At 39.2% G+C, this 26131-nt stretch overlaps 1 protein-coding gene across 1 annotated transcript in view; it reads right to left on the reverse strand.

The window, feature by feature from the left end:
- The window catches only part of fstl5 (follistatin-like 5), a 198956-nt gene that overhangs the window by 44804 nt on the left and 128021 nt on the right, over positions 1 to 26131 (reverse strand). The window contains exons 7-8 of the mRNA XM_075481902.1: positions 18013 to 18179; positions 6762 to 6882 (exon numbers count right to left, since the gene is read on the reverse strand). Coding sequence (XP_075338017.1) covers positions 6762 to 6882; positions 18013 to 18179 — 288 coding nt within the window. The remainder of the gene's footprint in view (positions 1 to 6761; positions 6883 to 18012; positions 18180 to 26131) is intronic.

A 26131-nucleotide genomic window follows, 5' to 3' on the forward strand; every position in this document is an offset into this window, starting at 1 on the left:
TTTTGGGAGCTTCCAACACCATCCCACCCAGCGATCATGAGAAGTAAGATTGCTGTAGCCTGAAACGCATACACATGTATCCCACCACAAGCTGGTCCTGTAAACATCCAACTCAAAGGCTTAAGAAGAAGAAATAAGAAACCACCCAGTAATAGAGTAGACTAGTGTAACAGTTAGAGAAATAAACAATGGTGCATGATAGTTCAATGGGAATCAGATGCGATCTGATCTGTCCCGATCAATGCAGCCCCTTAAGCCTTTTGCACATTTTTCAGATATGTTTCAGATGGACTGCATGTGAGAACAGAAGTCTGGAAAATCAGCAGGTGCGCTCATGTGTGAATGCAGTGGCAGATCCTCTGAAGCATTTACAACCAAGTGTTTGCTTAACGGTTGCTGCTTCATAATATTTTCTGCCAACACGCTGCTTTCCACGCCCTGGTGGTATTGTGAAAGCATCTAAATATGTATATGGTATTGATACCTACACAATAACAGCCATATGGGAACATAATCCACCATTCTGGAGTGTAGCAAATCTGAGCGATTACCGTAGCATAGTCTTTTTTTTTTCTCTCCTGTGCTCTTTTCAGTGTTTAACATGTTGTGAGAGCACAACTCCAGCTGAAGATTTTCCAGTTATGAAGTGTGTGTGTGTGCTAATGATTGTTTCTACTGAAAGCCTGATTCAGCAAATACCACTGATCTCTTCAAGCAAAATAGTTGATTCTGTACACTAGCCTTTATTTTTGCTTAGACAGCAATAAAATGCTTGTTCCTCATGAAACCTCAACAGGGAAAAAAAAAACTGAAAATACCTTAGTTACTGTGCAGGTGCTGATTTTCAGTTCCTGTGTGGAAAAAAAAAAAAAAATTGTCTTTGCTTAGACAGTCGTGAAAATGAAAAAAGGAAGCCAGGCGCTATTTTTTTTCCCACTGAAAACTTGATTCAGACAAGATGTGAGAGAAGTTGCATTCTGATGTGTTTCTGAGTGTGTCAGGAGAGCCACTGCCAGGAGAATGTGACACAGCAGGGCTGACAGCTCCATCATAAAGATCCCAAGCCAGTCGTCAATCACTCGGCAAGAATCCTGTCTGCCATGGCACTCTAGAAGAAGAGCAAGTGTGCACACAAACACCATAGTAGGAGACCCATTCACCCATCACATGACAGAGATTGCCAACTAGTCCAGGAAGACTTGTCTCTATGCTTCAATCGTATCAAACTTCATAAGAAAAACTAAACATGCCAGTCATAACCATCTGTTTGTGAGAACTTACAAAGTACTGTGAATGATAAAAACTCAAAAAAACACACAAGCCATAGCACATCTACAGTATTCAAGGCAACGCTTCATACACCTCTGTGAAATACTGACGACAATCACTCAAACACACACACCGTGATGAAAGCTTTCCCCCTCAGTTGTGATTACGCTCCCATGGAGATGTGGGAGTAATCCAGCATGGATTTCGTGTCTGGCACGTATTTCATAAAGCTTTTGGAAAAAGTATTTTTCAAGTGTAAAACAAAAGTGAAAAGAATAAAACAGCTGGAGGGGTTATAAGAAAGATCTCAGACAGAAATTATGAAGGATAATGGCACCTCAGGGAACACGGTTAGACTTAAATCATTTTATGTTTTCAGTTTGATTTATCATTTATAACAAAAAAAAATCTACATAATAAAATCGAAATGAGAGAAATGAGGTCCTCAGAGACTGTTGCAGAAAACAATATAAATACACTTTTTAGTAAGTGTGTGTTTTCCATAACGAGAGCTTATGATATCTTAGATAGTACTTTAATTAATATAACTAGAGCATGATGCAAGTAATTGAAATCAAATGCTACACTTAATTGCTCATTTTATATCCATTTGTATCAAGTGTTATTAATACAGGAAAGAAACAAAAATAATCAAACAAGACCAGATTAATATTACCAAACTGTTGTAAGAAAGGTTTATCTGTAGGTTTGAAATCTCTCCCCAGACTGTCCAACATAATATTATAGGCGGCTCATGCACAGCCAATAGCACGATACACCCCACATATATATAGGGGTCAAGCAGCTTGGGCCTCCCAAACAACTGCCTTGAGTGTTTGTTGTTACCAGTGTTCTTTCAACACTTTTCTACAACCCAACCAGGAACTCCAAATCCACAGCTCTGCACACTTTCACACAGCTGAGACTCAGACTCTTTCTCTTTACTTATCTCAGTGACCTGTTGTAAACCCTCTGGTACTACAGAAAGAAAACTACAGCACAGCAGCACGAGCTCGAGAGCTTTGTATCCACAAAATGAGCGAATATCGTAAAAGAAACAGTCTGGCTTTAATAAGGGCTTTTGGTTACTGAGCTGGGACAGTGATAACTCTGATTAGTATGGCTCCACCTCTGCTTCTGCCCTTTCCCCACTAGAAATGCACTATTTCATGTCAGGATGGTCGTTTTTATGAACAAGGATACGCACTAAAGGGCCCCACGTTTCATGGCCACAAAAAGCTAACCTCAAGCTCATACCCACCCTGCTGGAGCTTTAAAACTCAGACTACACAACTAAAAAAGACAAGTTAAGACGGTAGCTCTGAGAATCAAATGGACACAATAAATGAAACAACTGTACTTCACAATCACAAGTAATCACAACAAAATTAACATCCTGGTGATAATGGCGCAGACAGAGGATGGCATCACAGCTAACTTTGTAAAGATCAGCGAGAAAATAAAGGGACGCTGGTTTTCAGTGATAGCTGGTCAAAACTACACAAGAGAGATATTTTGACCAGAGATTTCATGTAAATTTCCTTACATTACTAGCTTCCTCAGAGTGAAACTCAAACTGTACAACAATCAACAATAACATCATGACCACCTGCCTAATTTTGAGTGGGTTACCCTTTGGCAGAAAAACAGCCCTGACTCATGGAGTCGCAGGTAAACCTCCGCAGGTTTGCTGCGATTTCTGGCATCAAGCTGTCAGTAGCAGATTCTTTAAGTTAATGGGGAGTATTTGGAGACCAAGTCAGCACCTCCGCTTAGTTTCTTTAGTTTCTCAAACCTTTGTTTGTGTATTAGGGTGCATTATTCTGCACAAAGCGCCAAGGTACATTATGTGCACTTAATGTAAAAGAAAATATGATTCATCAGACCAGGCCACTCTCTTTAATTGCTCCAAGATCAAAATGGGCAACCTGACCTTAATTTATTTCAGTATTTTTATTGATTTTTTTTTTTTTTACAGAAGATATCAAATCAGACTGCTGTTTATACTGATGTATGCTGATGCCGTCTTCCCTGTAAATTTCTGCACAGCACAGCCCAACCCTCTGTGAGCTGCAGACTCCCTCACAAATTCTCCCAATTACCAATTCCATCCATATTTTACTTTTTCCAAAAGATACTAGCATTACATGTAGCATTGTGCTGGACAAACTGGCTAAATTCAATTAACCAGTGTCACCAGCACAGCTCAGAGAGCACAAGCACTCACTTTTTCTCCTTCACCTCCGTCTGCCCCACGGAACGGCTGCCGGACTGTGATTCTGAGTGTGACCTCACATTTTCACACTCATTTTACATGAAAGTAAAACCAAAATCAAAACAAAGATGTTGTCAAATATTTTTCTTCTTTAAAACCAGGCGATACATTTGTAAAATCAGCTATTGCTTGTTAACACGTAGTCGTAAAGCAGGGGAATTTCAGTCGCTGTCTGATCGCAGAAGTGGAATCATGGACGGCTTTATTAGGAACCAAATTATATTGACAGTATAAATACAATAAATCAGAGCAGATATAGGAGGAGAGCAGCAACAACTGCTGATCGGTTTACAGCACGTACAACGCAAACACTCTTTGTTCTATTTTTGAAAAAAATACTGATTAAATGCTGTGCACTGGCATTCAGTTTAAAAATACCAAGTTATCATTTTTGGACCATATCGCTCAGCTGTAGCTCTGACCACTGCAAACCAGGAGCATCCTACTGAAGCCGCAGCTGTAGAGATGCTATTACCCAGCCTTCATAATAGGCCCTTGTCAAAGTCAATCACATCTTCACATATTCCCATTTATTTTTTTCCTTTTTCCAACACATCAACTGTTCACTCGCTGGCTAATATCCCATCCACTGCCAAGTGCCAATGTAACGAGATAATCAATGCCTCTCCCTTCACCTGTCAGAGGTCATAAAGTTACGCCTGATTGGTGTGTATCTTGTCATTCCTTTGTGGCTTCATATCGATGGACAGAACTCAGAATCCACTTTTCCAGGATTACCCTATTTCAGCTGTTTCTTAATTGAGTTGCAGAAAATCTTAGCATGGCAGGGCGATAGTGGGTCCCTCGAGACTTCACCCACACTAAGAATTTTAAACTCAAGTCTTCAGTAAAAAGGTCATGTAAAAGTTACAATATTAATTACAACTTAAAGTCATCAGTCTCACAAGATTCACCCTGTTTCTATATACACAAAGCTGGGTATAAGGTTTGTATATCAGAGCAATTAACCCCAGAATAATCTTTTGGAAGAATGATAATGAACCAACTGTCTGTCAAATGTAATGAAGATTTCGAGGTTTCTACACCACGATTTACTTACGTCCAGCTCATTAGAACCAAGATGGAAAGAGAGAAAAGTGTCTCATTTACTCAAGCTCCACCACTTCACCTTTGCACCCTACACTCTGCATCTACTTCAGCATTCACATGGTTTGTTCACCATCTGGACTTTTCCCAAACCAATTAGTGAAAGCCGTGTGAAACTTGTCAAGTTTTAACTGACATCTGTGTTAAATTGAGGCGTGGTCACTTAGTTTTTCTCTTCAAAAAGGCTGAGTGTATGCAAGTACAGACTATGGGACACTGTGTGGAATGAGTGCTGTAGTCCCTGTTCTGTTTTGTTAGTGTTATAAAAGAAAAGGGAAGAGGTGAACTGATATAGTATTGACTTCTCCATTTTCAATTTCAAGAAACACGGAGAAATAGATGTTTGTTGACCGACTGTGTTTGTTACAGTCAAAGTTAAACAAAAGAAAAAGGCTGTGACCAACATTCTTCCAGAGGCAGCAATAGATCTAGCCTACATTCTTTAAACTCAGTCTTTTGGTCATTTAGTGAGGTGAAAGTAGCAAATATATATATGAAAAACCTCTAAAAGCTGGTGTGTTTGGCCATTTAAGGGCTGAAGAAAGAGCACTGACACACATTTACCTGACCAGGTTTATCCGTTTACAAAAACATTCATGTAACGATTACACAGTCAATATGATCTAAAAATGCAGACTCTTATCTTGAATTTGGGGGGTATTCATATCCAAAATAATCAAATAGTTTAGGTTTTACAACTCTCTTATACAGTATGTTGAACCCTGTTTTTTCATGGGCTCCAATGTAATGGGATTCAATAGCTGTTCCATGGATGGGTGTAGGTTATCCCTCATTAGTTCTCCCTTAATTAAGAAGGTGAAACACATTTGCACTTGAAAACATTCATTCAACGGAGCTACTGATGCACCTCCATTAGCAGTGGCCAAATAAAAAAAGGGGGAATATTCTGATGTTTTGCAATAGCGTCAGTCAACTGTATTTCACTGACAACAAAACTGGAGGCAGATATTCCCACAAACAATCAACTGAAGACAGCTGCAGTCAAGGCTGTCAAAACAGCACAAAGAAGAAGCTCATTCTTTGTTGATGTCCAACCGTTTCAGATTTCAGACAGTCACTGCCTGCTAAGAATTCTCAAAAAACAGAAAACTAACATTTATAATTATGGTTTCTGAGCTCTTGAAAAAGAAGGCATTATCCATTTAAGAGATGTAATTGCTAAATCCTTCCCTTGTTATAACAATATTCATTAAATACCAGTAAATTAAATATGTTATGAAAAATAGCCAAAATGGTCAAATATATCCCAAATTAACAGTATTATGACCTTTTATCTGTATGTGGTGAAATGGTTGGCAAACAATTGCTTTTTTACAGATATAGCTTACAAACTCAGCAACTATGGAGCAACACTATTTTAATTTGGATTTGTGTTTTAAGAGACTCTGGTTGGTTTGTTTCACAAAACCATTTGAGAAGTCCTCCTCAGAAACAACAGAGCAGGGAGAAGCATCCGTCTGTCAAAGTCAACCAATCAAATGAGCTAAACAGGAGAAGCCTTTGTTGATTGTTGTAACGTCTAAAACTCACCAGTAGCTTCCAAAATAAATAGGAAGCTGATCGGTGCACATATTTACGGTGCAGCCACTAACTGATACCCTGGAGCCTTACAAGATGGAGGATCATGACCTTGCAAAATTCATTGTTCATCATTCAGTATTCACTCTCCCTCTAGCTCTGTTTTTGATATGTACCAGCTCCCAAATGAAACAACTGCATCTTCAGCTGTTAAATGGCCCACAGAGGAGTCTCCAGCAGCATCCATCTGCTGCTTGGTGGTGCGCAGGTAGAGTAAACTGAGAAACTCACAGTTTAGCTCTACAAAACTAAGGTGAGCTGCAGATTCAGCTGATATTCCTCTATAGATTCCACACTATGGGCACTTTCAGGATGCTATGTTGTTTTGCAGCTGCTTTGAGAGAGTCAGCTGCAGGTGTGACCAAACCTTTATGTTTCCTGTAGTTATATAACCAAACAGCACATTTCACAGTTATAGAAGTTCTACAACAGTAACTGGTACCTTATAGCAGTTATTGACAACATTATTATTATAACAAAAAAGTGATAAGTGTGTGTATGAGGCTCCTACCATTCACTTGAAGAATGTGAGTCTGAAACAGTTTCTCATATCCATCAGCATGACAGGTGTAGTTGCCCATGTGGGTTGTGGTCACCTTGGTGATGTACAATGAGCCATCATCCCCAAAATCCTACCAGATAAACAGGGAAAAAAAAAAAAAAAAAAAAAAGAGAGAAACATGGTCACTAAGACAAATAGTCAATATGAGGGCAAGACAGTTCTGTTTAATGACATTAAGAGCTGCAAATGAAAAGTTTAAAATGGAAAACGCAAGAAGCCTGTGGAGTGCAGATGGAAAACTTTTAGAAGAAGGAAATGAAAACTAAGTCACCAGAAGAGGCACACTGTGGATTAGTTGTCCATCAAGCTAAAACAAAAAGTCATTCAGTCCCACAAAAACAACTGAGAAAACTTACTGGCAAAAGTTGCCATTAGGAATAATCGATTTCCGATTCGAGTCACTTTTCCAATCAAACAAAAGCGATGGACTTGGACGGAGTGTACAATTGATTAGTGTGGAAATTACACTGTTTACCAACTTTTACAAAAAACAAACTGACACAGCACTTCAGACACAAGCTAAACTCCTGCTGCTCATTTGAAATGTCAATGCCCCTGAAAAAGGCAAAAGGGAAGTTGTTATCCTTTGGTCACAACAGTCGTCGCACAAATACACAAAACATTTCCTATGTGGCCTATTTAAAACCTTTCCACGATCATGGAGATAACTAAAACATGATGAATTCATGCCATGTTGTGATCATTAAGCCAGTGAACACACAAAAAAATAGACAAAGGAGGAGAGCAAACAGAAGAATACATTTTTCATGCTGCATTACAGACAGAAGCCCCCAAAGCTAATGAGCCTATTGATGGTGTGTATCGCCTGGCAACGAATGAACAGCCGCCACCTTGTTAAGACGACAATGCAATAAAAAGTCATTAACACAAGACATTGTATGCAGGTTTTTTAATCATGTAGAGCCTTGGTTTAATTCTATATTCTTTAATCCCAATTTTTATACACATACATATATATGTATATCTATATATAATATACAGTATATCATGTATATAATAATATATATGTTTCTGCATATTTATGAATGTGCATATGGATGGGTTAAGAAGTCAAGTTGAGACTACTGACAGGTGAAGTTAAAACCTTAATTATCTCATTACAAAGGAACCCGGCATCGTAGGAAGTGGGCAGAATATATTCATGGAAAGTGAATTTTCTGTGCATCAAGTTGGTGGTCAAAGGAACTAAAACTGCAGAACCAGTGACGGGGTCATGTGCGGCCAAGGCTGATTGATGAAGGTGGGGAACAGATGCTGTTGTCCTGTCCAAAAGGACTACTGCAGCTACAATTGCTAAAAGTTAATATCGGTTCCAACAAAAAGGTGTCAGAAGACACTGTGCATCGCAGTTTGTTGTGATTTGGGCTGCAAAGGTGCAGACCCATCAGGGTGCCAATGCTGCCCCGTGTCCATCACCAAAAGTGTCAATGGACACTTGAGCTGGTTTTAGGATGCACTACAGGAACAAGCCAAGCCAGAGGCGGTGCATCGCTTTGTGCAATATTTCTGCCAGGAAACCTTAGTCCTGCCATTCATGCAGAGGTTTGTTTGAAACAGACCAACTACCTAAACAAGACAAACATGCCCTCTACGAAATACATCCTGTAATGAAAACTGTGTCCCTGATGACAGGAGCTTCTTTAAACAGAATGATGCATTCTGCCACATTAGAATGACATGTTTCATTTACTGTTTTAGTCCAAAGTTGGCTCTGGTAATTTGAGGGAAGAGAGTCATGCACAGCAGTTTTTCTCAAACTAAATAAAATAAAGTGAGTATAAACAGAATAAATCTTTTGAGACCACTTAGCAACAAAATCACTGTCTGTGCTAACAATGCTTTGTGATGCACAGCAGCTTTTCACGTGCGAGCGTGCTTGAGCATTCAGCCTTCGTCGGGGGTTTCACCAGTCCCACCTTGATGAAGGCCAAATGCCAAAACATTCATTCCTAACTGATGCCATGCATTAAAAATCATTCACACATCTTTAAGAAGCGTGAACTTTTGCTCCAAAAATTGCCCGAGTCTGTCTATGTGCTCCTCATTTCTCACGATTCAAGACAACATGCTTTTGTGAGATTAAAAAAAAAAAAGTCTCTGCTGATAATTCCTTTTTTTTCCCACCACTAAATAAACTCTGTTCACAGCTTTTCAAGCTTTCAACTTGGCATTCAGCTTACCCTTAAAGGTCGTTAGACAAGCTGGGAACATCCGGCCTTGTGTTTACAAGCAGGCAGTGTGTTTATCAGTTGGTCCCAGTCAGCTCCGATCTAACTTACTAGCTCTGAATGAGTGAAGCATCAGAGCTCCACAATATGAGGGGAAATCGATGGTACGTTTTGGCCCCTTGGGCTGAGACCATATTGTGTCACTTTCTTAAATGAAAAATGAATGCGGGGGAGAAATGAAACTCAGGAGTGGAACGAGTGGCTGCGGAGGTTGTCGACATGATTCCTCCAGCTCACCTCACCACTCTCACCTTAGCTATCAGCAGCACCCAGCTCTCTGCAGTCAGGGCAGGCAAGTGCAGGACTGCTCAGAAGGAAGGTAGTCAAGGGCAAATAGAGGTGGACTTACAAATAGGCCATAGCCCTCAAGAAACTATAATTAATAAAGCTGCCAGTGCTGGGTCACCTCTGAAAGGACATTGAAGGTTCACCTCGTGGGATGCCAAACCTCCGCCGGTATTTCACAAAATGGCAAGAAGAATGGCAAGAACTTTCAAGAAGTTTCCCGCCCACCAACATGAAACTTTGCCAGAGGAAAACATGCGAAAAAATTCCCTCCATTGTGTACAAAAGTCTGTCAAAGAAAGATTTCAACCAAAAAAAAATATCAAAAGCTAGAGATGTTGTTTAACTAAAAACGGGCTGCTCTTTGACATTAAAGGGTCAGTTTACTTAGTTGTAAAGTAGTATTATTGTACCTCTAGTTGCTTCTAAGTATACAAGTTTAAATTCTATTCGCCTATGTTTACAAGACTTCTGCCACAGTAATTTCTGTCAGTGACCTGTGAATAGTATCTAATTTGTTTTGCCAACAGCACTGAAAACTGGCATAAAGAAATGAAAACTCTTCGTTCATCTCAGTTGTGTAATGTAACTCTTATGTTGTTGGGCAATGATGATTTGTGTGGGTGGTTAATCCATGTCCACACAAAACAACATTTGTTCACCAACATTTATGAGATGTTTGAACTTTATTTTCTCCTGTTTTTGTTTAGACTTGGTGTTATGATGTAAGCTTGTTCATGTGCAAGCTTCATGTTTTGGTATGGAGGGACAGCTGAAGAAAGCCTGTGTTAATATTTCTGAAAGAGAAAATCTTTCCACAGCAAAGTTAGCATCAAGATGCTCAGATCAGCAAAAGCAAGGTTAGATTTGGACCTTGACCATGTAGGGAATCATATGGACAACTCACTGCACGTGTAGGTTTTTGACATGAAGAAGAACTGATGTCGATCATGTATTTATTCTGTCTCAAGCCGAGCTGGTGGTGTCATCTTCTCTCTTTCTTTAGAAAAGAATAGAGCTTCCTTACGCAAAGAAATGTGTTTTTGCAATATTGTGTTACTTTGCAAAAAAATGTATACTCACTACTTGGATATCTCAGTCAGGACCGACTCTTTTACAATGGCTGGATCAGATAATAGACTTTTTAACAATTGAAGAAAGTATAAGTACACAACACTTAAAGCAGCTGGATTTCAGGTCTACATGGTCATTAGTACATAAGTACATAGACACAGTAAAACTTACTAATTAAACCTCTCTGCGAAATAGGTAGGAACTTTTTATGTATTTTCTTTTTTATGTATTTTCTTTTTTCCCCTTTGTCTTGTTCTTTTTTTTTTTTTTTGGTTGTTGTTTTCCCCTGTCTTGTGGACAAGCGCTGTCCACCTTGTGTGTGATGTATGTGTGATATGTGCAAAACTGTAAATAAAAAAAAGAAAAAAAAATAAAGAAAAAAAAGAAAAGAATCATCCATCAAGCCTAATGTAATGGACAAATATTTTAGTAACAGGGAAAAGGGTCCAAAGATATTTTGGGAGTTAGTAAAGAAAAATACTATACGAAGTTTTAAGGATATAAAGAGCAATTATGGACTGAATAATAAGGATTTTTTTCAGATACTTGCAACTGAGGAATTATACAGAGGAACTAAAAAAAAAGATAAAAATAGATGAGTTGGAATTGGGGATAGTCAAGATGTTTATTTTAGCAAATGAATCAAACGTGGGAAAAAAATTAATATCTAAATTATACACAAGATTGGAAAATTTGAAGGGTAATAATACCGCATATATAAAACGGAAATGGGAGAAAGAGGCTAGTTGGAGGCTTTCAGAGGAGAAATGGGAGGAAATATGTAGGCAACAGTGGAAAAGGACTTGTTCCCTCACGTGGAGGGAGTTTGGCTGGAAGAATACTGTAAGATATTTTATTACACCAGCACAAAGAAAATACCAAGATACAAGATGTTGGAGGGGATGCGGAGAAGAAAGAGCTGGTCACTTCCATATGTTTTGGGACTGCTCACATGTCGGACCATACTGGCAGGAGGTAAAGAACGGTATGGATATAGTTTTGGGGATAAGCATGCCATTCACATTTGATGCTCTTTACATGGGAAGAGGGATGGAAAGGTTGTCAAGATCAGCTGATAAATATATGTTTGGGATCATGACGGTGGCTAGCAAAAAAGCCATTACTAGGAAATGGATGAAGGCAGAGGAGCCTAAAAGGGAAGATTGGGTTGACATAATGCACAATATTTATATGATGGAAAGGTTGGCATTTTCCATCAGACTAGAATCTGGCAAATTTAAGAATTACTTGAAAAATTGGTTGGACTTTGTTTCACCATTGAGGTCAGATTTTGTTGAATAAAACCCTGGGGACAGGAGGAACCCTTACATAGCTACAGATTGTATATAGTTAGTTTGCAGGTAAATTTAAATGAGAAGATAGGAATATTAGGAGACAGGTTGGAAGAACCAACAGTAAATGCCAGGAATTGAAAGTGTTAGGGCAGGTTGAAGTACATAAAGGAAAGAAAGGTTATAATGCTTCAATACAGATACAGAATGTAGGCACAATAGTTTGTTGAATACCGGAAGGATATTGTGAAAAATGTGGAATTGTGGTTGTTCACCTGTATGGAAAACAAAAACTCAATAAAAATTTGCAAATTTAAAAAAAATAAATAAATCAAATAAAATAATCATCCATTTTTTTACTCAGTAGTGTAACTTTCCTACTGCTAAGTTCTCTTGTAGTAAAAAAAAGAAAAGAAGATGATTACAACCTGTTATTTGACTTGGATTGAGCCACCATGTATCTGGTGCAGGCACTTTGCTAGCTTTGTGGGCTTTTTGTGAACAAAGTCAATGGAGTGATGCAATGTCAGCCTTTTGAAGCAAACAAACAAACAAACAAACAAACAAACAAACAAAAAAGACACCCTACCTGGGATGGGATCTGTTGAGGGAAAAGCAGAAGTCAGACAATTAGAGGTTTACAGCAGTCACAACATTAAGGCCTCTAAAAGAGTCTTAAAGCATCAACTACCATTAGCTAAGGTACCATTTTTTCTTGAATGAAAAATACTGAAAATACACTGCTTGGCTTTTGATTGAGTTCAAGTATTAATAGAAAATCTTTGGGATTATTGGTTGGACAAAGGGAGGTCTCAGAAGGGTCGACCCGGCAGTCAGAACAACCCAGTCTTGACTTGTTTTTAGTCTTCTTGTAGCCCAACTCTAGAAATGCTCGAGTCAGACAAAACAAATAATTTCTATGACATTAAACTGATGGATGTTTCATTGCATTCAGGTAATGAAGATAATCATCAGAAGATTAGATGATAAATTAAAATCAATGCTATTCAAGGCCTGATTATAGTTTGTACAGCATCCATGTAGAGAACATGATTATGGTTCCAGGCTCTCAGAGCACATGATTAATTGAACAAAAAACAAATACATTTTGATTGAAATCGAAAATACAAGGGAAAAGAAAAAAAGGCCTTGTATTACATTTTATTTGCAATATGTTGCTGCATAGCATGATTCCATCATCCACCTGGAACTGCACAAGGGAAATACAAATTATGGTTCAGATGATCAAAACTGAATGTAGATGATATATATTATCACAAACATTTACATCTACAGATGGTACGTTTCCATGCTGCAGAAATGGTGTGAAAACCACTGCACATCATGGGAAATAAAACACCCAAGGACAAGATAATGGATAAAAACAAACAAAAAACAAAAACAGATTCAACTCAGATTTGACCAAATCCTGTTTTATCTCCTGCTGATCAAATAGCAGTTTGCCTTCAAAACATATTTTTCTATTTTCAATAATCCCCCTTTTTTCTACTTCATCTTAAAAATGTTGTTGCCAAAGCAGGTACAGGCTTTGTTAAACTTCAGCATTTTTCTCCTGATACTCTGTCACTTCATGTTCGCCAGTTCATTTTCGATCTTTTTTAAAATTTCAAAGAAAAATCACATGCACCATCTGAGCCACAGCTGTAGTCACCGTACCGAGATGCAAACATGAATGTATACGGACACACGAGCCTTTACAGTGCACAGCTGTGCCTTCGGTGTGACAGCTCAGGGAGCAACGAAATACTGACAGCCTTGTATGATGATGCAATAGCCAGCAACTGTCAGCTTCCCAGAATTACAGTAAGCTGCTTTGTCAAAATGTAGAGAGGCTCTATTGAACTCAAGGATGCAGGCTCACCAGTGGGATTAAAATGCGGTTCACTACATCTGGATCTGGACAAATATTTCTAAAATAACCATGTTCTAAACTGGGAAAGCCTCTGAGATTAGACTGCAAACCTCCCATGTGTACTCACAGAAATATGACTAATTAAGGCTGGTAGTGGATCCTCAAAAATATTAACAGCCAGAAATGATATAGAAGTAGTCTGCAAGGCAATTACAAACAGGTTTGCTGGTGCCAGGTGCAGACAATGATTGACTACAAGTCTGAAAGACAAAAACAAATCCAGTCCACTGGTAGCTCATCTTGGTGCTGTGTGGTTTGCACAGCAGAACCACAGGAGACTGTGAATCACTTGCTTGTGGTATACAGTTACCACACCTGCTACACAGGTAATCTGTCCAGTATCAGAGGCTGCTGCTTCAAGTGCCAACAACAACTAAATAAAAACAAATCTAACCGTTGTATACCCTCAGGGACAAAGTACATCAAGTCCTCTCAGTCAGAAGAGATAGATTAGTCCCCACTGTAATTTCATTCAGTCTCACTTCAAGAAGTTGCCCTGGCCTTAACCCAACATACTGCATATACCATAGAGACGCACAGAGTGTAAAATATAGATGTCAAGACTTAATAGAAGTGTTGAAAATACCCTGGGGGTACCAAAGTAGTTCAGGTTTAATTAAAATGCAAACTTACTTGAATTAATTTTGATGATGTGTAACTCATTGGCTACAGGTCTGACATCATGTTTTGACGCTTTCTCTTGGACTACGATGATTATAAACCACAAAAGGCCAGGCTTTGATTCGCGTGTCAACGCTGCCTGCTCTTCTCTTAACTCTCTCAATAATGCGGAAAATGATGACTGATGCAAAATCCCAGCAATCCCACCACTTTAAAGAATTATACTGAAAGTCATTATTAGTTCTTCAGACTCAGTTTTCCACATTATATTTTAAACTTGATTTAAAATTGATGCTTTATTCCTTTCATCGGTTTTCACACAATTCTTCACAATGAAAAAGCAGCTAAAGAATTCTTTTTTTAAACATATAAATATATTCAGTCATTTTCAGATGTCTCCAGTGATGCTCCGAATAGTTCAGGTGGGCAGGTGCCTTTTAGTGAGGATTGGCCTGTGTGCAGCACACCACTTCACTCGGCTTTAGGGCACAGTGGTCAGCAGAGGTGTCAAGTAACGAAGTACAAATACTTTGTTACTGTACTTAAGTACACTTTTTAGGTATCTGTACTTTACTCCATTACTTATTTTTCTGCCTACTTCTGACTTCTACTCATTACATTTTCACACAAGTATCTGTACTTTCTATTCCTTACATTTTCAAAACAAACAGCCTCGTTACTCTTGGCTTCAGTTTTTTTTTTTTTTTTTTTTAACTCTTGGCTTCAGTTTAATGTTTATGTATTTCACGTCATGTGCGCCATCCAATACAGATCAGTGCGCCATCCAATACAGATCAGTGGCGCCATCCACACCTAGTGAGAACGAGTGTAATTGGATGAATCATATAACGCAAACACTCATCGGTTAGGCTATTCGTCAAATTTGTGCTGACACACAAGGAAATCGTCATTCGTCAGAAGCGAGCAGGTGTTCTACAAACTGCAAACACGAAGCTGCGCGAAGTGTATGCCACGCCACAATGTCGAATTCAGAAAAAGATGGCGAAATGTCTGAAAGGTCGGACACAGGCCAGAGCGTTTTGGGAGACGTAGACCAACAAGACCTTCCTCATCCTTGGCCCTATCTCAAAGAATTTTTCGAAATAGTCGGGTGCAAAAATGACTCGTGGAAAATGCAATGCAAACTCTCACACCCACGTGTAGAACTAATCAGTTTTCAAATTAAGCTTGCAATTCATATAGTGGCATCTACCTTTTTGTGTGGGTTTAAAAAAAAAAAAAAAACATTTTATTTTTTTTTTATTTAAAGGTTACTTTATACTTTTATACTTTAAGTAGGTTTTGGAGCACTTACTTTTTCACTTTTACTTGAGTAAAGAGGTCAAGTTGATACTTCAACTTTTACCAGAGTGTTTTTAAACTGCAGTATCTATACTTCTACTTAAGTAACAAATGTGTGTGCTTTTGACACCACTGGTGGTCAGTGATGGCTGTTCCTCTGTGAGGTGTTCCCGTCTCATCACAGGAACTCTGACTTGTTGGTTACCTGCCTGACCAGGGCCCCTTCATCTCTTAACAATGCGCGTATGTCTGTCTGTGGGTGGTTAAAGGCTTTTTAGGTTAGCAAAGACCACATTGCTTTTGGGCACTTTAAATGATTCAGAATTCTTTTATCTTTTATTGTTGTATCATACCTCAGATCTGTGCTTTCATACAATTTTATCTTGCAGACCTACAGACAGTTTTCTCGACCTCTGACACACACCATATGGTAAGGGGTATGCCATTTAGTTAGGCACAAGTGGACTCCACTTAATGTGTCGTTCCACGATGGTGGAATGACCTACCGAGCGCTACCAGAACAGGAGCGTCCCCGTCTATCTTCAAGAAACTCTTGAAGACCCAGCACTTCAGAGAGCATCTCCTACCCTAGCATAAAGGGTACTGCCCCACCCTCTCTACTGCACTCCCTTTCTGTACTTCCCTCTATGCCTGCACTCTATCTCTACACTGTCACCCCTGTCACCTCTGACAAAACCTGACTCGTGGTTTTCCTTCTATGTAGCTCATTGTTAGCTTTGATGTTAGCTGCACTGTTATATTGTCATTTGTAAGTTGCTTTGGATAAGAGCATCTACTAAAAGCATAAACATAAATTGTTAGAAGAAGCATCAAAACAACTTACAGAATATATATTGAACATATCCATCCATCCATCAATTTTCTATACCTAATTAGCCCAATTCAAGGTTGTAAGGGGGGGCTGAAGCGTATCCCAGCTGCCATTTGGCGAGAGCCAGGTGGGACAGGTCAGCAGTCCATCAGAGGGCAACAGACACAAACGAGACAACAACCATGCACGCTCACACTCAATCCGAGGGTCAATTTAGATTCATCAATTAACCTGACATGCATATTTTTGGACGGTGAGAGGAAGTACCCAAGCATGCACGTGGAGAACATGCAAACTCCCCAGAGAAAGGCGAAAGGCCCCTGCTGGAATTCAAACCAGGAACCTTCTTGTTGTGAGGCGACAGTGCTGAACTTTAATATGTCTTTTTTGTGATAAATCAACCAAAACAAATAAACAAAAAAGATCTCAACTAAAACTTGGCCACTGTGGATCACTTTGTGTAGACAGGAAAAAAATAATTTTAAAGGGGTAACAGACAAGATTGTGTGAAGTGCCGACATAGACCACCCGTGGTCACGGAAACGCACTCTGCTAATGTGTCTGCAGGCAAAATCAAGATGAAACAAAAACTAATAGTTCTGAATCTGCCACAACAACAGTTCCATGGGAAAATCAAAGCATCAAAGCCTCGTTGACCTCACTCAAATTTACCAAAAGATGTTCAGAGCACTTTCAAGACATAACACAAACAGAAATTTCTCTTTTTCCCACAAACTGTTTAAAAGTGGACATATTATATCATAGAAAATGACTGAATAAGCTGTTACTGTCACATGCACAGCGGTGGCACTGCTCTTTATGGGAGTAACACATCACCAACAACCAGAACCAGCGCGCTAGTTTAGAGCCAGTTGATGGTGCCAAGGATGACTGGTGACAGCTGGGTGCCTCTTACTCATTTTAAGGGTCATCAACATTTAATGTTACATTAGTGGCTTCACTGGGTTCCCTTTATCTACTGCGACAGTGTTGACTTAATTATGCACAGCAGTATCGCACTCATCTTGGTCAGTCCTGACACACAAAGAGGAAAAGAGTAAAGCAAAGAAGGGCTGCCTCTGTACCTCATCATGTAAGTATCCTTGCTTCTTTTGATGTGGATGAAAGTGACACACAGGCTGTCTGGGGCCATGCATATAGACTAACAAACAGAAACACACACCAAGTTACGAAAAGGGTTCAGCCCTGGAGGAAGGACCTACTTTTATACCCCCCTTCATCTTCTTTCTCTGCCTGAAATGCCTGTCCCTCCCAGCAGTTTCTAAACACAGCCACCAAGAACACAAACTGACAACCTGGCTTACCGTCAGGCCTACAAAACAAAGCCAGAGCCAACAGTGAAATAAATATGCTGACAATGAGACACTGCCAAAAAAAAAAAATGGATATATGCTAAGAAATATAGGATGAAATTATCAGAACATTTACAATGTTGCAAAAATGTGACAGCTCTGAAACTGGTGACACTTCATGGCCTGAAACTGGACCCGATGGCTGTATATCTTTGAGCTTTACATATATTCATACCCAATTATGCATATATTCATATTAAATCAATACAATAGAGACGGAAATGACAGTCAGTTCTTACATTGATGTCTTCCAGGTTCAAGGAGTTCAGATATTGATGGTTTCTCTTCCACAGTATAGGAGGCCTCTGCTCCCCCGTGATGGCACAGGTCAACACAGCTGTCTCACCCACTCTTACTGTTGTGATGCTCACTTTTTGGTCATCTGGGAGGTTGAGCTGGTACACATCTGGTGATAAGAAGACAAGTCAGTGTTAGACTGCCCCATGGAAAATGGATAAATCCATACTTTTTTGACAAAGGAAAGTGCTGAGTCACAGTGGCAACAGTTCAACTCCCTTGTTGACTTTCATGCAAAGTTATTTGCAGTAAAACTTTTACAAACCTGCCGGCACAACTACTATTACATGTAAAATTTAATGACCCCATCTTAGGTGAAGAAGCTCATAATTCAGAAGGATAAACCCTGTGATAAGTCTCTCGATTAGCTTCAGTTGTGCCACAGAGGTGGAGTTTTTTTTTTTTTTTTAAAGACATAAAATATAATGTTCTGTAAATATTTGACAGTATCTCACTGAGGATTCAGAGTCCACCACTATGTTCCTCTTTGTTGGCTAAAAGAAGAAAGCCAACACATTTGGGAGGAAAGATCACGGCTCTTCTGCTGACTGCAGAAATCTCATCCGAAGCGTGTGGCTTTGTAACTTGAAGCTGGAGTATTTTTAACATGTTCCCTGTTCTGTTCCAGACTTTAAAACACACCGCACACTCTGTGCTGTTGTAAAAGCACAGAACTACATCCTCTCTGATGAAAGCAACATGGAAAGGAAGGGAAAGAAACAAAAGAAGTTGGCAGAGAGGTGCAACGACCCTCAACCTTCAAGAGTAACCTCAGAATTCCAGCAAAACCCCAAGTTTTTAAACCTTTTCTTTGATGACGAAATGTCCTCAAAAGGTAAAGCTTTAGCAAAAAACCGAGAGCAATTACTGCAACAAAGCCAGCCAAGGTGGGCTGGTGAGAGGTCAGCACAGCTATGGTTGGTTAACGCCTTTTGTGTGTCTTGTGTTTTGAGGAGACTGTGAGTACAATGTACACTCATCCATTCTTTGTTATTATGCAATGCAGTCTGTGAGAGAATGCTTTTTAATCTTTCTCTTGGGTAATGAGCAATGGAGCAAAAGGAAACAGAGACTCAATTTGTTCTGCTCCTAAGGGCATGAAATACAAAATCTAATGAAAGAGAAGGTCCAACAGGCAGAGCTCACTTGCCACGGCCAAGAGAGTAACTATGAGAGCACCTTTAATTACAGCATGACTCCAGTGGCCCTCACACCAATGGCCTCTGAACGCTTTTTTTTAACCTTCTCACTCGTTTGCTGTGTTTTGTCCACTTGTCTCAATCCTGTGAGATCAGACAAGAGCCATGAGAAAACACATGCTTGGTTCCAGAGCTCCAGGTTAACTCAGATCATTATACTATTAGTGGAATGTTAATGCAGCCGTGTGTCCATTCGTAAGGCTGTAGTAACTCCTGTAAAACCTGCCTTGGAATTGTTTTTTAACTTCAACCAAAGCAATTAAAGAAGTAATCAAGTGTTTCTCCTATCAGAAAACATGACGGAAACAATATGCTAAGGAGCCGAGTCACTGCATAGTGTACACCAGTAGTGTTCACCTCAAAAATGACCTGAGTTGAGCCAACCACTCTGACAGAGTTGACAAAAATTGAACATTATGAGCTCCATGAAGCTGGTGTATATTGGCAGGCAGTTTCATCAAATTGCGTTATATATAAGTCTCCTTGCACCGTCTGCAGCATGTACAGTATTCGTTAAAAAAATGCATGTTACCTTCAAATTCACTCCCATATTAAACTTGCTCTTTGCATCTTGTTATTACCAAATCACCTTGTACATAAAAATAAATGAAAACCCAGCTTCCATCAGTCTTTCATTTCTTTGAATAAAGTCTAAATAAAGATGATCAATCAATGATAAAGTGTCCAATGGTGCAGGTTTATTTCTCTCATCATGAACCTAACCAACCACTTTCTCTGATCTAGAATTATCCAGCAATACCCAGTTTAATGAAACAACTGGAACGTCTCCCCAGTGGATGTCGAAATGTGACAGAAGTCATTTCATGGAAGGTAATTGATCAATTAAGAGCTGTTTGTATGTAATAAAGACATGACAACAGCAGTCAGTGGGAGTGATAAGAAAGTTATCATGGATGAAAATAAACAGTAATCACTGAGGGGAAATTAAACAGATTTGAGAGCAAAAACTCCTCACTTTTACCCATCACCATGAAATGTTTATTTTTCATCCTGTGTGGTTACAGGGAAGCATCTTTTCTTTAGCCACAAAATGGTTCTTTCAGGGCCAAGAGAAGAGTTGTTGTCTCAGAGAGCCAACCTACAGCAGAGAATGGCACAAAGCCTGATTTTGGACACTGCAGACTAACCCTATTTGTCAAAGATCAAACCCTGTTTGACATTTGCTAACCAGCACAATGAAACAAACTGAAACTTCCCAACTGAAGCACAAATTATGCCAAAATGACAAATGGCAAAACCCAAATGAACTAAACAGCATGAGACGTTTTCATTCTAAAACATCACAGACTCAATGGGATGGCAAACAGTTATCCCTTTCTGTTCTGTTGTGCTGCCTGCACTACATATTTAAATGGATGTTTATTTTCATGTTCAGCTTTGTTTTCTCCTTAAAAGAGTGTTGACTTGACATATTTGGAATTTGTTGGTTCTGGTTTCTTGATTTTGGAGTTAAATATTTCCAAACTGTCCCAACCTTTAATAACATTCAGATTTAATGTAGTTGCTGCAGACTGTAAAGGTGTTCAAAATTAAAACCACTACTAATAGTAACGAGCTTGGAAGCAAACACTGTGTTGTGTGGATAATTGATTTAAATATAAAAAACAGGCATAACAAATAAAGTCAGGCTGTGAGAAATCATACTCAAGTTCCTGCAACACATTAAGGTAAGAAGAAATACATGAGGACAACATCAAAGCAAGAAGCATAAAATATAATTAAAAAGCTCCGATGGAAACAGGGAAGAATTAAGGAAAGTGGACCCTCCATCAGTCACGCGTGGCTAAACCATGATCTTCCTCCCCTCACACTGATAATATAGCCAGCAGATCAACACACCATGCAGCCACTTGACGCTCTTCGAGGTGCTGAGGTGGTGGTGGGTAGATATGCTGACAAAAATCTCCCTCAATAACGTCCTCCCTAACCATTCAATTACAGCCCCCTTGTATCTTAATCCTTGTGGAATGCGCTGGAAGCAACAAACTCCATTTGCCGTTGATCCCTAGGGGATAGAAATGTGTGAAGTTATACTGAGAATTTAAAGAAGGAAGTGGGTAGACTGTCGGTGAGGCGGGCTCCATCGTAGCTTAACAGCTGGGTGGAGGAGGGAGGGTAGGGAAGAAAGAAACGAGGGCCAGTATCCGACCTGAATGAGAAACTCCTCAGAGATTTGAGTCTGAGCTGCTGGAGCAGGTTCAGTCCAGCACTTCTGTGAGAAATTTATCAGCAGAAGAAATGGCTTTGTCTCCTCTTTTTTGGACTGATTTGAGACCGGATATACTAAGTCCTCTGGGAAGGGTCAACCTTTACCGTCCGACCTGTAATTAGTGATTAAAGGAGAGGTGCAGGCTTTTGATTTACTCTGTACAGCTCCCAGAATGGGATGTTTGTCAGTGACACGGTGAAAGGTAAATCACCTCTTGCACTGGAGGCAACAAGCTTGTCAGGGAAAACAGGCTGGACATGGAGGATGCTGCAAAGGCTCGGCTGTATGAAGACAAATTGCACCAAGGTTGCTTAGCCGACCCTGTTACTCCACCCTCCATCACGATCTGTCGCCTTCTTTCTCAAACACATTCTCACTCCAAGTGTCCCTCTTCACCAACTCTGTCATTCGTCTCTACCAAACTCCTCCTCTCTCAATGACATTCAGTTTTACTAAACCTGAACGGTACAGAACACCCCCCACCACCACAAATTACTTTTTATTTTTCAAGAAAAGATAAAAGCATTTCTCCCTGATGCAGTATATGCAAATCCCACACAAAAGACTTGTAGGTAAAAACTGCCCAAAAAACAGAACACACATTCATGTAAATATTGTTTGATCTCGGATGGTTGACTTGATTCAAAGAAACTCTCTCCCGAAGCGAAGAGAGTGGAGTCTTTGTTTCTGATACTGCAGATGAGCGACTCTGTGGGACTTGGATGCTTGACAAAGACAAAACACACATTACCTTTTGTTTTCCCAAAGAAAATACAAATTCTTGGTGTTTTTGTTGAGCCGTTGTTGCTGGTTTCTCAAGTAAACAAAACAGATAGCTGTAACATAACTTTTAAGAATAACTTTGAGAATAAGCCCGCATTAAAACTGTAGGATCTGACTGCTTTCTGATACCCTATTATGTATCTCCTCTCAGCTCTTGTTTGCAAACACAAATGAGCTTTGGAGGATAACAAAATTACCAGATTGTAGCATGAGTGAGGAAACTGAGAAGGGGGTACAAATGACAGAAAGCTAAATGCAACTATAATTGTTACTGTTGTTCAGAATATAAAAAAGGATTGACAGAAATTACAGCAACAGTTTGTTGATCACGTAGGACAAAAACAGCCATTATCCAAGCACAATCTATTTGTGCAGATTATTCAAAGGAGCCTTTTCTAAATACCCTCTGAAAACGCATGTGAAATACCTACAAGATTTCTCTTGACTGCATATTTGTTAAGAGATTTGTTACATAAACCGTAATTAGTGAGAAGTGAAAATCTTAATTAAAAGTACAGCTTATGTTAGGAAAATGATGTGGTTTATTTACACACAAATGCATCATCCGTTGGAGAGATTTGATATTTTTTACCCGCACAAACTAACTTCAAGGCTGAGATAATGTGTCTGTAACTTTTGGGAAGCATCAACTGGAACAAACTGGGGTTGAACAGGGTTGTGCTACGCTGGTCTGCTTGGAATTGGCTCCACATACATTAACAGTTAACATGTATACATTTATTACTGGTCAAGTTAAAATGAAAATCACAAAATGTCTTCCATTAAACAAGTTTTAAAAGAGGAAATGGTAGGAAAAAAAACAATTTAGAATCATCATTTCTGTATTTTGCTTCTGATTAAATTCGGCCTTATATATATGCTATTCAAGTCTCAAGAACATTTAGGGTTTTTTTAATCTTTTGAGTGCTTTTCATGTGTATTAGGTGTGTAATTTCTTCAGCAAAATAAGAAAACAACAACTGGAAAAACAGGACACAACAGACCCTGGTTATCTCAGCATCACATACTTTTAATTACTTTTAGTCTTCAAAAAAGATTGTAGCTTTGATAACTATAAACATCAATGTACGACAGTCCAACACCATATCTGTTCCAAGTTAATTATGAAACGCTAATACATTCATGTTTGTTTAAAAGGAAAACCCCGCTGCTGTTGTTTAGGTCAAAGTATTACAGCTTCTTTTAGAAGGTGATAAACATCTTTAATGTTAAATCTGAGCCTTTCCAAATGTCCACTTCAATTGGATTAATTTCCAACCACAAACAGGTCTCAGTGAGCAGTTTCTCTCTCTCTTTCTCTCTCTCTCATATATATATATAGCTTCTGTAGTCTCACCCTTTTTAAAGGGTCTTGCAAATGGGTATGAGCTGAATTATTGACAAAAAAAAAAAAAAAAAAGAAGCTTATGATCCTTACCCTCTCTGCTCTCACAATCATACTCTCCTCCCATAGACATTACAAATGTCAAGATGGCTGTAAGGCATTAATGAGTGGCCATGGTGACTGTATTTCCTCTGGCTGATCAGCCTCAAGTCTGTTACCAAAGCAGCTGTGGGGAGAGATCCTGAGGGACAGCCAGCATTAGTATGCAACAGAGTTTTAGAGGATGCCTAATTGGACTTACTTTATCACAGCTACCTTGTGGAAAACAACTGATGAAAAAAATCCTCCATCTTTCTGCAATAAGTAAATCACAGAGCACTTAAGGCGGTGCATAAGTGAGGCTGTGATTTAATGGCTCCATCATATTTCCTCAACATAATCCAACATGGTTTAAGACCACGTTAGATTATATAGTCCTTTTTATTATGTGGGCTCAGTATTGAGAAATGTCCGTTTCTTCAAAACAACAAGAAGTATCAGAAACCTGTGTGTGTTTATGTGCTGAAAGAACAGTATATTTAGCACCTAAATCAATCAACTTCACCTTTAAAATGGTCAATTCTTCAAACATTCAAAAAGAGCACCATCCAGTTCCCTGTGCCTAATACTGTAGAGCTTATACATCTGCACTGCAGCAGCTGAATATCTGCAGGGCTGCAAATGGTGAATGCCAACACCTTTAAATGGATGACAAGAGAAGTGACATGTTGAGAGAAGCAAATGAGCACAGCTATGCCTTAACCCTGAAGTGCTAAACAATCCTGACAGACAGGGATGCACATTGAACTCCCAGTCAGTGGGCCCTAAAAAAAAATATTCTGTGAAGCTTCAACTCTCTGGGAAATTAAAGCTGACCCGTCAGTGGCACATGATCAATACTGTATTCCTTTATTGAATCCACAACTTTTTTTAAACAAGTCAACTGTAGACATAACTAGCAGGCCTGTAGTCTCAGGAATTCAGTGGACAAACATATTTCATTACGTGGCTCTGTGAGAAGTTTCCACCACCACCGACTCCGATTGTTTACACTGAAACTCTGGGTTTAAATGAATCATAACCGGTGAAATTAATCATATTCTTTGACAAAAAATCAGAGACTGATTTGTGTAAGCTGAACGGTGAAGCAATTTTAAGCATTTCTTTGGATTGCTGGAAAGGCTACTGGTTATGACTGCCATTTATCTGAGAGTATTCCTCTACCGTACCATTTTTCAGTTCTGATAGTTATTGATTTCTTTGCTCTGGCTCCCCATCAGGTTCTGAATCCAGTTTAACATTCCTGTTGTTACTCTTGGAGCCTCAGATGGTCGGGCCCTATATATTTGAAAGACATATTGAATACCCACAACAACAGGAGGACTCTGAGGTCCTTTGATCGGGGGCTTTTAGTTGTTCCCCGATCAGAGCTCGGAACAAAAAGAGAATGTGCTTTTGAGATTGTTGCCCGTAAACTTCCGAACGCTCCACAACTGGAATTAAAATCTGTAAACACTGTCGACGGCTTTTAAAAAAAAAAAAAAAAAAAAAAAAAAAAAAAAACAGGTCAAGAGCCATTTGTATAGATGGGCTTTTGTTTGTGTCTCAGTTATAGTGTGTCTATGTGCATATAGCTTTATTTGTGTTTTTTTTATTCCCATTATCTTTTCTTCAAAGAAATAGCTGGTGCTTCTAAAAATAAAAGAATTTATAAATTTCTCAGCTTCAGCTATGGTTTTGACAGTTTTTTTCAGGGCGAGGAGGCACAATTTCTTCCCAATATTGACCACTCAAATGATGTCATCTTTGATTTCCTGATTTTTGTTTAAACCAAATGATCCATGATCCCCAACCTGTGACACACATTAAAGCTACTGAGTACATACCACCATGAATTGGAAAACTAAATTCTTAAAGCAGGCTTTATGGCACAAATAAAGCGTTTCTACTGCCAGGGCCAAAAGTACTGGAAAACAATTTTCAAATGACTCTTTTCAATCTTTATATCGCTTATCGATTCGGTTCTCTTATCGATTCTCATCCAGTTGTAAAGTACAAATATAGTACAATATATAACTCTATATATCTAACTCTGCCTCACTCTTGCAGTCCTTGTCAACTAAATGTGAATATCAGATGGAAATTATTCATACAGTATGTCGCCAACATTATTACAACAGGGCTCTGAAATTTTGAATGCAGGCCCCCCCCTTTGGGTGGTCCGGTTGGACGGGTCAGATGAATGGGGGTCTTTCATTAATAATATTATTAGTGTTGTTATTAATAACTGCTCTGATCATACTCATGGGAGACGTGCTTGTTTCCTGCAGTTTCCATAGCAATAGCGGCACGCCACAGAAATTTATATTATAATTTTTTTTTCAGCGTGAGAAATACAATGTGTGGCGGGAGTGCCTGACAAAAGACCAAAAGGCGTGACTGTCACGCTCAATGTGTGGGACTTA

The sequence above is a fragment of the Odontesthes bonariensis genome, chromosome 13, assembly GCF_027942865.1.
Source record: "Odontesthes bonariensis isolate fOdoBon6 chromosome 13, fOdoBon6.hap1, whole genome shotgun sequence".
Taxonomy (NCBI): domain Eukaryota; kingdom Metazoa; phylum Chordata; class Actinopteri; order Atheriniformes; family Atherinopsidae; genus Odontesthes; species Odontesthes bonariensis.